This window comes from Equus asinus, chromosome 20 (genome assembly GCF_041296235.1).
Source record: "Equus asinus isolate D_3611 breed Donkey chromosome 20, EquAss-T2T_v2, whole genome shotgun sequence".
NCBI lineage: Eukaryota > Metazoa > Chordata > Mammalia > Perissodactyla > Equidae > Equus > Equus asinus.
The window spans coordinates 21,843,562-21,857,184 of NC_091809.1; the positions used below are offsets into that span (position 1 = coordinate 21,843,562).

The 13,623-nt window shown below is 51.4% G+C and overlaps 1 protein-coding gene across 1 annotated transcript in view; it reads right to left on the bottom strand.

Annotated features, from left to right (window-relative positions):
• Nucleotides 1-9,683: 9,683 nt before the first annotated feature.
• Nucleotides 9,684-13,623, bottom strand: part of DNMT1 (DNA methyltransferase 1) — a 40,998-nt gene continuing 37,058 nt past the window's right edge. Inside the window, exons 35-40 of the mRNA XM_044752263.2 lie at nt 13,226-13,403; nt 12,313-12,508; nt 11,889-12,055; nt 11,552-11,668; nt 10,706-10,796; nt 9,684-10,034 (exon numbers count right to left, since the gene is read on the bottom strand). Coding sequence (XP_044608198.1) covers nt 10,000-10,034; nt 10,706-10,796; nt 11,552-11,668; nt 11,889-12,055; nt 12,313-12,508; nt 13,226-13,403 — 784 coding nt within the window. The 3' untranslated portion in view covers nt 9,684-9,999. The remainder of the gene's footprint in view (nt 10,035-10,705; nt 10,797-11,551; nt 11,669-11,888; nt 12,056-12,312; nt 12,509-13,225; nt 13,404-13,623) is intronic.

A 13,623-nucleotide genomic window follows, 5' to 3' on the forward strand; every position in this document is an offset into this window, starting at 1 on the left:
TGTTTGCTGTCCAGCTCTCCCTCTAGAACACTCCTTGTCGATGCAAGCCATGAGGCTCCCAGGGAGCCAAAATTAATTCGGGGATGGGGGGCAAAAACCTTAGATCTTACAATAGCTTGTGGCTCTCCGAAGCCAACCCTGCTAGACAAATCTTATTCCTAGGTATTTAATTTCTCTCGTTAAGTGTAATTAAGTTGAAATTAATTTAACTAATTGATTTAAATTAAATTTAAAGATAATTCCACTTTTCTCCTTAAGGGGGCAATAATGAAAAGAATAAGTCTAGAAACACTGCTCTCGAATGTCAACTGCAGAAAGCAGATGTTTGCCTGTTTGTTGACCCCTGGGTCCCCAACACCCACGGGGTGTCTGTCTGTTGTAAGGTGCTCAATTAATGGGCATTTGGGGTGGGGTGGCAACCAGATCATGAGTCTGTTTAAACCAGACTTAGAGCTTAGGCTCTTTATCCTGTAGCCTGTGGGGTGTGGGTGAAGTCACGGACGTGTTTTGAGTGGTGCCCCAGCATGATCAGATTTTCTTGTGAAAAAGATTATTCTAGAAGCCTGTAGAGGTTTGAGTGGAAAGGAATAAATTAGCAGGACACCAGGAAGCAGGCTGTGGAAATGAGTGAAAGAGGGTGGTCTGGCAATAAAGATAAAAATAGTTTGTACAAAGGGCCAATAAACTTTAAAGCAAATTTACTCCAAGAAACGCAAAATTCAAACAACCTAGCAGATGCGCAAAACTTTAAAAATTGGATATTGCCCAACGGCAACAAAGATGTAGAGAAACAGACACATATTTTGTTAGTGCGTGAAACTATGCAAACTCTCTGGGTGGAGAATTGACAGCATCTCCTAAGACTTAAAATGCACATAAGTATTTTCCTTTGAGCCAGCTAATAATTCAGGCTGTGAGAAAAACTTGTAAATGTATGCAAAGATGTGAGAATTAGCTATCTGTGCAGTTCACGATAGCAAAAACTGGAAACCCTATCTGCCCATCCATCCGGTCAGGTTAAATAGATTAAGGTAGGCTATGATATAATGATGCAACACTATGCAGTCTTTAAGGAAGCAGATCCATTTGTGCTTGTGTTAAAAAAATGTCCAGGGACCCGCCCCGTGGCAGAGTGGTTAAGTTTGCACGCTCCACTTCGGCAGCCCAGGGTTTTGGTGGTTCAGATTCTGGGTGCAGACATGGCACCACTCATCAGGCCATGCTGAGGCGGCGTCCCACATGCCACAACTAGAAGGACCCACAACAAAGAATATACAACCGTGTACTGGGGGGCTTTGGGGAGAAGAAGAAAAAAAATCTCCAACTCCAGAACAATGAGAAATAAATGTCTGTTGCTTAACCCCCCCCCAAAATCCCAAGAAGCAAGATGCAAAATGGCATATGTTATAGAAACCAACTTGTGTAAGTCTTTAACGGCACATAGATACGTAGATATATGCAAGTTATTCTTCTCTCTCTTTTTTTTTTTAAAGATCGGCAACAATTGTTAGCTCTGGTGCCAATCTTTTTTTTTTTTTCCTCTGCTTTTTCTCCCTCAATCCCCCCAGTACATAGTTGTATATCTTAGTTGTGGGTCCTTCTAGTTGTGGCATGTGGGACACTGCCTCAACGTGGCCTGATGAGCGGTGCCATGTCCACGCCCAGGATCCGAACCAGCGAAACCCTGGGCCGCCGAAGCAGAGCACACGAACTTAACCACTCAGCCAGGGGGCCGGCCCCCGCAAACTATTTTCTGAAATGAAATATCAAACTCTTGCTAAAGGATGCTTTGAGAGGAAGGCATCAGGTGAGGAAAGCTTATTTTTGGACTCTTCTGCTGTATTTAGAAATTCTTACCATGTGTCTATGTCATTTTGGTTGAAATATAAATATAAAAAACTATATATAAAATTATTTACTTTAGAGACAGCCCTGATGGTCTAGCAGTTATTAAAGTTCTGTGCCCTCTGCTTCAGCAGCCCAGGTTCCCTTCCTGGTTGCAGAACCAAACCACCCATCTGTCAGTAGCCGTGCTGTGGCAGCAGCTTACAGAAAAGAACTAGAAGGACTTACAACTAGGATATACAGCCATGCACTGGGGCTTTGGGGAGAAGAAAAGAAATTATTTACTTTATATATTAATATATAGGATGCATTTGTGTAATATATGTGAGATGTAACATGAGTGTATTTTAATCTATTTTGCATATCCACTAACTTGCATGCCCTCTTCTAGGACTGGCTGAAGGAAATACAAGTTTAACTGCATTAACTTGTCGTAAGGAAGTGTCCAGCACAGTCTGGCTTAAAGGACTGGAAAACTGAAAACAGCACAACCATCATGAGTGAGGGATGGTTTCTTTTTTGTGTGTGTGAGGAAGATTGGCCCTGAGCTACCATCTGTTGCCAATCTTCCTCTTTTTGCTTGAGGAAGACTGTTGCTGAGCCAACATCTGTGCCAATCTTCCTCTGTTTTATATGGGACGCCACCTCAGCATGGCTTGATGAGTGGTTCTAGGACTGCACCCAGGATCCGAACCTGCAAACCCCAGGCTGCCGAAGCGGAGCACGTGAACTTAACCACAACGCCACCGGACCAGCCCCTAAATGTTGCCTCTTCTGTACAAGCACCACCCTGGGAGAGAAACTGCATTTTTGTGGAGCCAAAGAACTGTCCAGAAGGATGTTAACCACTAAACATTCATGCTTCTGGGTGTTTCACTTTGGCCCCATCGTTACTTCCTTTCTGGTATTTTCTGTATGGAATGCTTTTTCTTAAACAGGGAGCACATATCATTTTTACAAAAAGTCAGGTACTTCCCGAGGAAAAATAAAAGGGGCCCCGAGGGAGCACAGGGCAGAGGGGGAAAACCTGAGTCCAAGGGCGGATGGAAAGAAAGGCCCTGGGCCCCTCCTCTTGTCCTTCTTTGCGACACAACATTCTCTCCACGTCCAGAATCTCCGCAGGACAGCAGTCAGGACGAGGGGCAAAGCCAGCCCTGGGCAGCGATGAGGCGGCACGAGGACACACGTGCGTGCTGTGCCACCCATTGGAAATGCTGCAGCAGCTTGGGGAAGATTCTCTGATCTCACAACGTGGAACTCCACTTCTTGGGATTCTCCATAAGAAACGGAAACACATGTCCCCGAGGAGCCACGTGTCAGAATAGCATGGCAGCTTTGGTCACAATGGCTCCAAACTGGAAACAACTCAAATTCGTTTGCTGGGGCTGCCATAAGTAAGCACCACAGACCGAGGCTTACATGACAGACATTTGTTTTCTCCCCGTTCCAGAGGACGGAAGAGTGAGATCAAGGTGTGAGTCGGGCTGTTCCTTCTGAGGCCTCTCTCCTTGGCTTGTTGATGGCTGTCTTCTCCCTGTGTCCTCACGTGGTCCTTGTAAGGACACGAGTCATAGTGGATTAGGGCCCACCCTGACGATATCGTTTTAACGCAATCAATTCTTTAAAGGCCCAATCTCCAAATACACTTATATTCTGGGGTCCTGCAGGGGGAGAGCTTCAACACGTGAATTTCGCGGAGACACAATTCAGTCCATAACACAACACAAAAGTCCATCAACAGATGAATGGCTAACCAAAGAACCTGTGGTCCATCTCTACGATGGAGTACTATACAGCAATGAAGAGGAGCAAGTGACTGATACACCCAATGACAGGATGGATGTCACGGACACAAGAGAATAGACACCATATGATCCCGTTTGTGTGAAATTCTTGAAGACACACATGCATAGTAACGGAAATGAGAACTGTGATGACCTCTCGGGGGAAGGGAGCCGTTTGGAAGGGGTGCTAGGCATCCTTCCAGAGTGATGGGAATTTCCTACGTCTTGCTCTGAGTGACTGATGACACAGGCAAATACACATGTCAAAACTAATCGAGCTGCATGTCTAAGATCTGGGCACTGTAATAAAATCTGGAGATGCAGAAAGCAAGGTTCAGAGTCGCTCCATCCTGATTCGCTGTTTTATTTCTCTCATTTCTCCCTCTTTAAAATCCCTCATTCGTGGAGTTGGCCCGCCTGCTTTGTCCTGCGCGGAGGGACAATGTTGGTCTGTCCCCTGCTACGTGCCCAGCCCCAGAACCGCGACTGGAACAGTCGGCATTCCACCCGCGGTTGTATGACGCCATCTACATGAGTTTTCGATTGCTAGCTGTGGATGGCTGCGGGCGAGTGGGGACAAAGCCGACAGGCACAGTACACATGTGCGTGATAATGGTCACTGTGGGCATGACAGGCTGTCAGAGGCTTCTTCATGACACAAGAGGTGGAAACAAGGGCTGGCCGTTATTTTGCTGGTTGTGGGATTCACTGTGCCGTCTCTGTGGCTGGGCTTTTCTTTAAGAACTGCCGACACGGCAGAGAGAGAAAAGCGGGTCGTAGATAGGTGAATGCTATTCTGCATGGATCTAATATTTTTAAAGATGCTGAGAACACTAAGTTTATGGGCACGCAGCTGTGGCAACAGTTGACGGGCAAGGACAGGAAGGAAACATAGCAATGTTCTCGGAGTGCTTGTGTCTGGGAAGCGGCAGGCGGGGATCTGAGGGCGCTGGGAGGGGGTTTCAGCTGCGTTGTGAATGTTTCTCTCATTAAGCAACCTGCTGCCAGGGGACAGTATGGGGGGCCTCCCAAAACCAAATAGTCACCACTCGAGCCAGCGATTCCATTTCTGGGGATATACCCAAAGGAACTAAATCACGGACGCAACAGATATTTGTACCCCCGTGTTCAGAGCAGCATGACTCACAACAGGCAGGGGGTGGTCGCAACCCAAGTGCCCGTGGATGGATGGAGGGATGGATAAAATGCGGTCCATCCACACCATGGGATGGCATTCAGTCTTAAAAAACAAGGAACTTCCGACACGCGCTACGACATGGGTGAATGTGGAGGACATTCCGGTGAGTGAAAGAAGCCAGTCACACAAGGACAGAGACTGTCGGATTCCTCTTCCATGAGGTCCCTAGCGGAGTCACATTCAGACAGGAAGTAGAAGGAGGGGGCCGGCGGCGGGGAGCTGGTGTTCAACAGGGACAGAGTTTCAGTTCCACAAGATGAAAAGAGTTCTGGAGACAGATGTGCGGTTGCGCAACAACGGGAACATACTTAATGCCCTTGAACTGTGCTTTTAAGGGTTAAGACAGTAAATTTGATGTTATGTATATTTTACCGCAATTTTTAAAACTAAAAAATTAAAAGGATGTACTAACACACGCAAACCTGAAGCCAATCAAAACTACCATGAGAGACTACTTCATACCCATTCGGATGATATTATTAAACAGAAAATACCAAGTGTTGGCACGGACGTGGAGAAACTGGAATCCTTGTGCATTGCTGGTGTGAATGTCAAACGGCGCAGCCGCTGGGGAAGAGTGTGACAGTTCCTCACAAGGTTGAACCGAGAATGACCACATGATCCAGTAATTCCACTCACTCCGAAAGCAGACGCTCATGAGAGTTGAAAGCGGGGACTCAAAGAGATTCTTGTACATCAGTGTTCATTCCAGCATGAGTCACAATGTTCGGAAGGTGGAAACAACCCAAATGTCCACTGATGGATGAATGGGTAAACCAAATGCTGTGTATTTGTACGATGGAATATTATTCAGCCTTTAAAAAGGAAGGAAATTCTGACACATGCCACAACATGGAGGAACCTGGAGGATATTATGCTGAGTGAAATAAGCCAGACACAAAAGGACAAGTATTCTATGATTCCACTCATATGAGGCGCCTAGAAAGGGCAAAAAGAGGACGAGAGGTCACCAGAGGCTGGGGGACAGGGGGAATGAGTTCTTGTTTAATGGGTAGAGGTTCTGTCTGGGATGATGAAAATGTTCTGGAAATAGTGGTGTTGGTTGTACAACAATAAACGTACCGAATGCCACTGAATTGTACACTTAAAAATAGATAAAATGGCTTAAAAGTCAAACCAAACCAAACCCAGCCATGATTCTTGGCTGAATGAATTAGACCATTAGGAGTTGCAAAATTCTCTCCATCTACTCATTCGCCTACATTTATAAACTGCTATTCTACTGGAAATGGCTTTCTTCTCATCAGCAGGCATGATCGGCTTCTCATGAAATACAGTCCCTGCTGGAAAGAGGAGAAAGGCTTGATTCACCCCCTTAATGATTTCAGTGTAGCGCTTAATAGTCCTCTAACAGTCATGAGGCTCTAAGCGTCAGTGGATTTTCCTTGACTAAATGTGTGTCAATCCACTACAATCGCTATTCTTGTCAACACTCCAATTCCGCCAGCTTTTCTTCCCAGGAAAAGGCTGAGCTTCACCCTGACGGAAGGAAGAATGTTTCCCGCCAGCCAGGGAGGCAGAAGCTGCCGAAGTTGTGCCAGCCTCCGCCTCGTCCAGGCGCAGCAGCTCCCCACTCTGGGCATGCCCGGAGGTGGGTGTTTGGCATGTGGACCCGACAGGCACTCACTCACTCAGGCCACCCCTGGAACTTCACCCTGGAGGGACAGCCCACCGCGCAGCTGAGACCGACAGCAGAAAACAGTTTCCACTTTTTACACCAAAGTGAACCCTCAAATTGCTCTTAGTAGCATATTGTACGACAAAGGGAACAGAATTGTACTGAAATGAAGACCTCAACTGGAACAGTATTGCAAAAATAAGGGAATTCAGTAAGTCGGCTAGGTTAGAAATACATCATCTACATGCAAAATCAATAAGCAGTACAAGTCAATAATCCTTCTGTAGGCAAAGGACCACTGTTTGGAAAGTAATATCCCATTTACATTAGTAATGAAAGGATTAAATATCTAGGAATCAAATTAAGAAATTTGCAATATCTATGGGTCAGCCCTGTGGCCTAGTGGTTAAGTTTGCACTCTGCTTCGACGTCCTGGGTTTGCAGGTTCACATCCCAGGAAACTACAGTACTCATTGGCGGCCACGCTGTGGTGGCATCCCACATACAAAATAGAGGAAGATTGGCATAGATGTTAGCTCAGGGAGAATCTTCCTCAGCAAAAAAAAAAAAAAAAAAAACAAGTAATATGTACATGAAAACTTTAAAGTGATATGTGGGACATAAAATATCTGAATAACCAGGACTGCCCCTGTTCTTAGAAAGGTTTGTTGTTAAGATCAGTTTTCCCCAGAAGTCCGTAAATTTAATGCAATCACTATAGAAATACCCACCAGATTTTTAGAGGATGTGGCAATTCTGCAGTTTGGACCCAGCCGCTCAACTACTAGAAATGCATCGTAGATGTGCATTCACACACAGACAAATGTACGTACCACAACTGGATCAGCGGCCCGTTGATGGACAGTTGTTTCTAAACACAGAATGACAAATAGTAGAAGGAATGCCCTTATTTTAACCCGAGTCATAAAAAGTGACAAATTACCGAAACACGACAGCAACATGGATGAATCCAAAAACACAACGCTGAGTGGAAGGAGCCAGACGCAAGCCCACACTGACCCCAACAAGTGAGTCGCCTATGGGGATGCAACTGGGCCAGCGGCTGCCTCCTGGTGGGGCAAGGGACATGAGGCGACCTCTGGGGCGGTGGAAATGTTCTGCAGCTTGATAGGGATGTGGGTTACAGGGCTGGATTCATTTACCAAAATGCAAGCTGTACATTCAGGACTTGCGCATTTCATAGGGCAAAAAAAGGGAACCAGAGACATTCCTAGGAGGCACAGAGCAGTTTTAATGGATGCCACCATGTGTAGCAGAGAAAAGACAGACCACGCACTTGGCCTCAGGCACACGATGACTCTGGAGGACAAGGACTCAGTCATCTTTTTTTTTTTTTAAAGATTTTATTTTTTTCCTTTTTCTCCCCAAAGCCCCCCGGTACATAGTTGTATATTCTTCGTTGTGGGTTGTTCTAGTTGTGGCATGTGGGACACTGCCTCAGCGTGGTTTGATGAGCAGCACCATGTCCGCGCCCAGGATTCGAACCAATGAAACACTGGGCCGCCTACAGCGGAGCACATGAACTTAACCACTCGGCCACGGGGCCAGCCCCAAGGATTCAAGGATTCAGTCGTCTTTGTCAAGGTGCCTAGGAATGCAGACCTAGTGTTCTTCTCATTATATCCATGATATGCTTTCCAATGAGTTCTTAGCTTAAAAAACAAGCAGAAGCGGGCCAGCCCAGTGGCGCAGTGGTTAAGTGCGCATGTTCCGCTTCTTGGCGGCCTGGGGTTCACTGGTTCAGATCCCGGGGTGGACATGGCACTGCTTGGCAAAAGCCATGCTGTGGCAGGCATCCCACGTATAAAGTAGAGGAAGATGGGCATGGATGTTAGCTCAGGGCCAGTCTTCCTCAGCAAAAAAACCAGAGGATTGGCAATAGTTAGCTCAGCGCGAATCTTCCTCAAAAAAAAAAAAGCACAACAAAAGAACAAGCAGGTCTATCTAAAAAATAAAATCTGATGGGGAAACTTGACCCTGTGCATTTGTTACCTGTTCAAAAAAGAAGCGTAGATGCCTGTTTTCAAAAGTGATCCACGTGTTAAAATAGATGTCATAGAAACACGGAAGGAAACCAGTTTATGATCCGGGGGTAGGGAGGCCTTTTAAAATAGGCTCTGAAAAACAAAAGCGGACAAATATAAACCTCACCCCTAAAAATAACATCTCTGCATGGCCAAGACACGCTGAGTCAAGATGCACATAACGCGAGAGTAAAGCTCTGACACTCCAACAGCTCCAGGGAGCACGCAGTCACGTGTGACCACGGAGGTGAGAATGTCCAGTGGCCACCGGACACTTGCAGGGGTCGAATCCATCCCCCAAATGCTAACAAGACTCACACTCTTCTGTTGACGAGGAACAGAGAGGCAGGCCATCGGGAGGTTTGCTCTGTCGGGGGGACAGTGGCAGAACCTCGGAGTCCCGGGAAGGTCAGCCACACGTTCTGAGGTGGACACATGAGGACACTTACGCTCCCCGATCCAGGAGACTCTCCAGAGAGTTCCCCGAAGGGCATGATGGAAGAGAAGGCACAAGGATGTTCTGTGCGGCGCTGTTTACAGCAGCAGGAAGAGGGAGACACCCACTTTCTTGTGAAGGAACCTAGTACACTTTGCATTTGAACATATTTAGCCCTTGAGTCTTACGACTGAGACCTCGGTGACTGCCCGAGTGGAAAGTCACAGTTGAAGTGCCACCAAGTGCGCCATTTACTTAAGTACTTGTAGAAGTGGTAAGGTGAGTGTTAGGCTCAAAGCACAGAAAGCCCATCTAACAGATTCTTAAGCAAATAAGGGGTGTCTGGGGGTGGCAGGCTGGGGCTCCGAGTGACTCCTCTCCTCCTGTTCTACCATCCACTGCACCGGGCTTCTGTCCTCATGGTCCCAAGATGGCTGCTGCAGTACCAGGCATCAGGCCCACTCCAGACCAAAGGGCTCCAAGGACCCGGGGAAGACCAACTAAGACGGTTCCTTTTAAAGGCTTTCCTGGGAGCCACACTAGCAAGTTCCACTCGCACCTCGTTAGCCAGAACTGAGTCACACGAGTTAACCTCCACCCTGAACACATACGTGGAGTGGTCTGTTTTCAGAGAACTGTCTCGGTGGGGTCCTTGGGCACCGAGGAGCCCGTTCTCATCCAGCCCCAGTGGAGAGGCAGCCTGGAGCCGCTCGCAAATCACGAGTTCCCACCCAAAGTGATTTGTAGGAGAGATTTATTTGAAGAAATATTACAACATATAAAAACTACATAAATTCCACTCATACAGTGGTTGATTTGATATAATGCATAATAAAAAACTTTTAAAACCCAGAACGCACAAAGAACTGCACAGTTCCGTCACTACGTCATTAGTTGATAAGCAAACCTCACAGAACGGCTTCGTGTCAGCCAAGGCCACAAACACCGTGTACGACACATGTGAACTGACAGATCGCGACATGTTAAAAATACAACATCAGTGCACGTTGGGGATCCCTGGTGCCAGCAACGAGGGCGACGGGAGGGCGGGACTAGTCCGCAGTGGTTTTCTCCTCCTTGACTCTAACTGAAGACGAATAAGAGGGAAAGTCATTGCTGGGAACATACACAGCGTCACACTCCACAACAGGCAGGGTCACAAAAACGCTGTCAGGACCCACAGTCCTGCGCTGCCTAACGACATTTCGGTCAACGACGGACCACATATCTGACGGTCCCCTAAGATTATGGCGGTCCCCTAAGATTAGTACCCCGTAGCCTAGGTGTGTAGCAGGTGATGCTGTCTTGGTCTGTCAGCACCCCTCTAAGATGTTTGCACAACGACGGAAACGTCTAATGACACATTTCTCAGAACACAGCCCTGTCACTAAGCGACTCGTGGTGGCACATTAAGGCCCAGGGTCAGCATTGACAGCCGCCCAGCTAAGAACGTGTGGCAGCTCTGAATGCCCGTTCAGGGAGACTGAGCACTGCTCACAGGTGTTCCCGAGAGGTTTCTAGACGCCCTGGTCAGTGCCTGAGGCAGGTCCAGGCAGGCCCACCCGGCAGGACACAACCAAGTGCCTGAGACTCCACTGCACACCTGGTGTGAGCCGGGCTCCCATCCTACGCACTGACGTGTGCAAGTCGCTCAATCTCACAGCCACCCCAGGAGAGAAGTGAGGCCACCCGGGAGGCTGTGACTCACCCGCATCCCAGAGCCCAGAGTTGGAGCCCAGCCGCCCACCCCCGCCGTACCTGAGGCACTCTCTTGAGCTTTGGCCAACATACAACGCTTGATCTCCAAGCCGATGGCTTTGGCCAGGGGCGGCGGCACGGCGTTACCCACCTGCAGGGGGGAAGGAGGGCGGCGCCTGGTCTGGCATGTCTGGGATCAGCGCCAGCCTCGCTCAGGACAACGAGGGCATGGCGCCCCGGACTCATGCTCACACGGGCCCCAAGCTCTTCTCACCACAGCTCCCGGACCCTCCGGTCGGCCCGGCCTCCCACCCAAAACACTAACACGTCAAGAAGCACCCAGAGAGAAGGGGCCTTCAGACAAACTCAGGTCCAGAGAGGGAGCCACCAGGCTTCACTTCCGGGCATGGGACAGGGGAAGCGGCACGGGAGGCATTCGCTGTGACCCCAGGCACCCTGGGATGTAAGCCACGTGCGGGCATTACTTTGATGGAGATACACAAAGACACAGCCCACCTAACTCCCCAAGAACCAGTCAGGAACCATGGGTTCATTCGACCCTCGCAACAGAGAAGTGTCTGCTCCCGCAATGAAGCTCGATATGCTAGAACTTTCTTTTGGGCTCATCTGCCTCGGAGTGTAAAGGGCACCCAACGTGCCTAGTGACTCCACCGGCCCATGAAGGCTCTGGGCCCAGGGACGGGGTCCCTCCTGTCTGGCTGGCCCCTCCCGGAGCGCTGAGCCCCATCAGGCGACAAGCCCTGGGTGCTCAGTATCCCCTCGGAAGTGACTGTGTGTATGCGCTCCCCGCTGAACCACTGCCCACCTGGTCAGAGGCAGGGCACAGCCCCGTCAGCCTGGGGCCCCCTCAAGCACAGGAGAGGCGGCCAGTTGCAGCCCACTGACCTGCCGGTGCTTGTCCAGGATGTTGCCGAACAGCCGGTAGGTGTCGGGGAAGCCCTGGGAGCGGGCACACTCGCGCACACTCACCACGCGGTGCTGCTCGGGGTGGAGCACGCGGCCCTGGGGGCGAGAGGCTCGGTGGGGAGGGGGAACAGGACGGGCCGCCTGCCACCGGGGGCAGGGAGGGCATCTGCGCCCTAGAAAATAAGCCCATCTCCACCGGCACCAAGGCGGCACGAGGCAAGCCGGAGACATGCAGTGCCGGCTGCTGAAAGGTCACCCCAGAGGTAAGCCCGCACCCCCGGCCCCTCCCAGGCCCGACCCCAGCCCTCAGACCCACCTGCTTGCCCATGGGCTCGGGGTTGGTGACAGTCGTGCTGAAGAAGCCGTCCCACTCGAGCCGTCCGTAGAGGCCAGCCCAGTGGTTGTGCCTGTTCCCAGTGTGGGGCAGGCACCAGGGGATGAGGGTGTTGAACTGTCTGGCCGCGGAGTCACAGGCCTTGCCCGCTGCAAGAGAGGGCAGCAGTGAGGCTGCAGCTGCGGGACGGAGGGACAGAGCCGCGCCAATCCCCGCTCCCCTGGGGCAAAGCTTTTGCCGCTTAACACTGTCTACAGCAGGGACCCCGGGCCTGGCCTGCCTGTGCGCTGGCCAGGGCCTCTGGGCGGGTGGGCACAGCCCCAGTATCTCCTGCTGGGAAGCCCCAGGCCTCAGCCCCTAAGGGGGCGGGGGCCTCAGGCCACAGCCGGGGCCCAGGCGGGCCCACCTTCCACGCAGGAGCAGACCCCGCGGAGGGCCCCGGTGCTGCTGCGGCCGTTCTTCCTGTCGTGGTAGGTGTAGCGGAGCTTCCTGGCCATGGTGCCGTCGGAGAGCCGCACCTCGATGTTGGGCAGGTCACGCCAGTCCGAGCCGGGGGCCAGAGGGATGTGCCGCATGCGGGCGGCCACCAACGCGCTCATGTCCTAAAAGAGCAGCAGGCCCCAGCTGCCACCTAGCTCAGGGGGCATCTGAGCACCGCAGTGGGCTGGGCACCAGCATTCCAGGCCCAGGGAACACCGGGGTGACCAGTAACCCCCAGGGGGCTTAAACCCCATGGGGGAGACACACAGTAATGCCGACCAGCAACTCGGGGATGGCACGTGTGCCATGAAGAGAACAGAGCAGGGCCATGGACGGGGACAGGGACAGCTGAGGACAAGCGTGAGCAGGGCTTTTCTGAGGAGGTGAGGCCTGCAGGATGAGGAGGAACCGGCTGCAGAGAGAGCTGGGGCGCGTGGAGGGCCAGCTCTGGTGTATTGGAGAGAACACAGAGAACAGGAGTGGCGAGGGCCGAGGTCACTCGGGGCGTAGTGGCCAGACACGCCATCCCAGGACTGTTCTAGGAGACCGGAAGCTCTGATTGTCACTATACATGATGGCATGTTGCTGCGGGGGCCACAGGCGGTGGGAGCAGGAAGAGAAGCAGGAGGCGGGGAGGCAGCAAGGCTGGGAACCAGGCAGGATGACGGTGGTTTGGCTTAGGGGCCAAGGGCGGAGGAGAAGCTGGAACGGGGCTGGGATCAGATTGCGCTCCCACCCCAAACCCTGGCTGGGTTGCGACCACCAGTCCGTTCCTGTGAGGCGACGAGTCCAGCCAGGCCGGTGTTGGAAGGGGCCCCAGCCTGCTGGGGCACCGTTACCTTACAGATGTGATCCCTGAGGATGGGCTGGTACTGTGAGCCGCGGAGCTGCCTCTGGAACCAGGACTGGGGCTCCCCGTTGTAGGAGATCTCCAGCGCCGACGCCCCGTTCCGGACCTCGGGGAGGTCGGACATCGTATCCCGCACCGTGATGGTTCGGAACGGACCTGAGCTCAACCTGCGCCAGAGCACAGCAGACAGTCGGCACCCCTGGGAGCCAGACCGCTGCTGTCCCCGTGTCACAGCTGCCACGGCCTGACTCCCAGCACTGCCTTCTCAAGAGAGGACACACAGCTCGAGGGCAAAGGGCCACCCGCCGTCACACGGGGACTATTCTTGTCAGACCCCGTCTACAAAGGGCACAGGCTGGAGTAGGGGCTCTCCCTGTGACTGCAGCC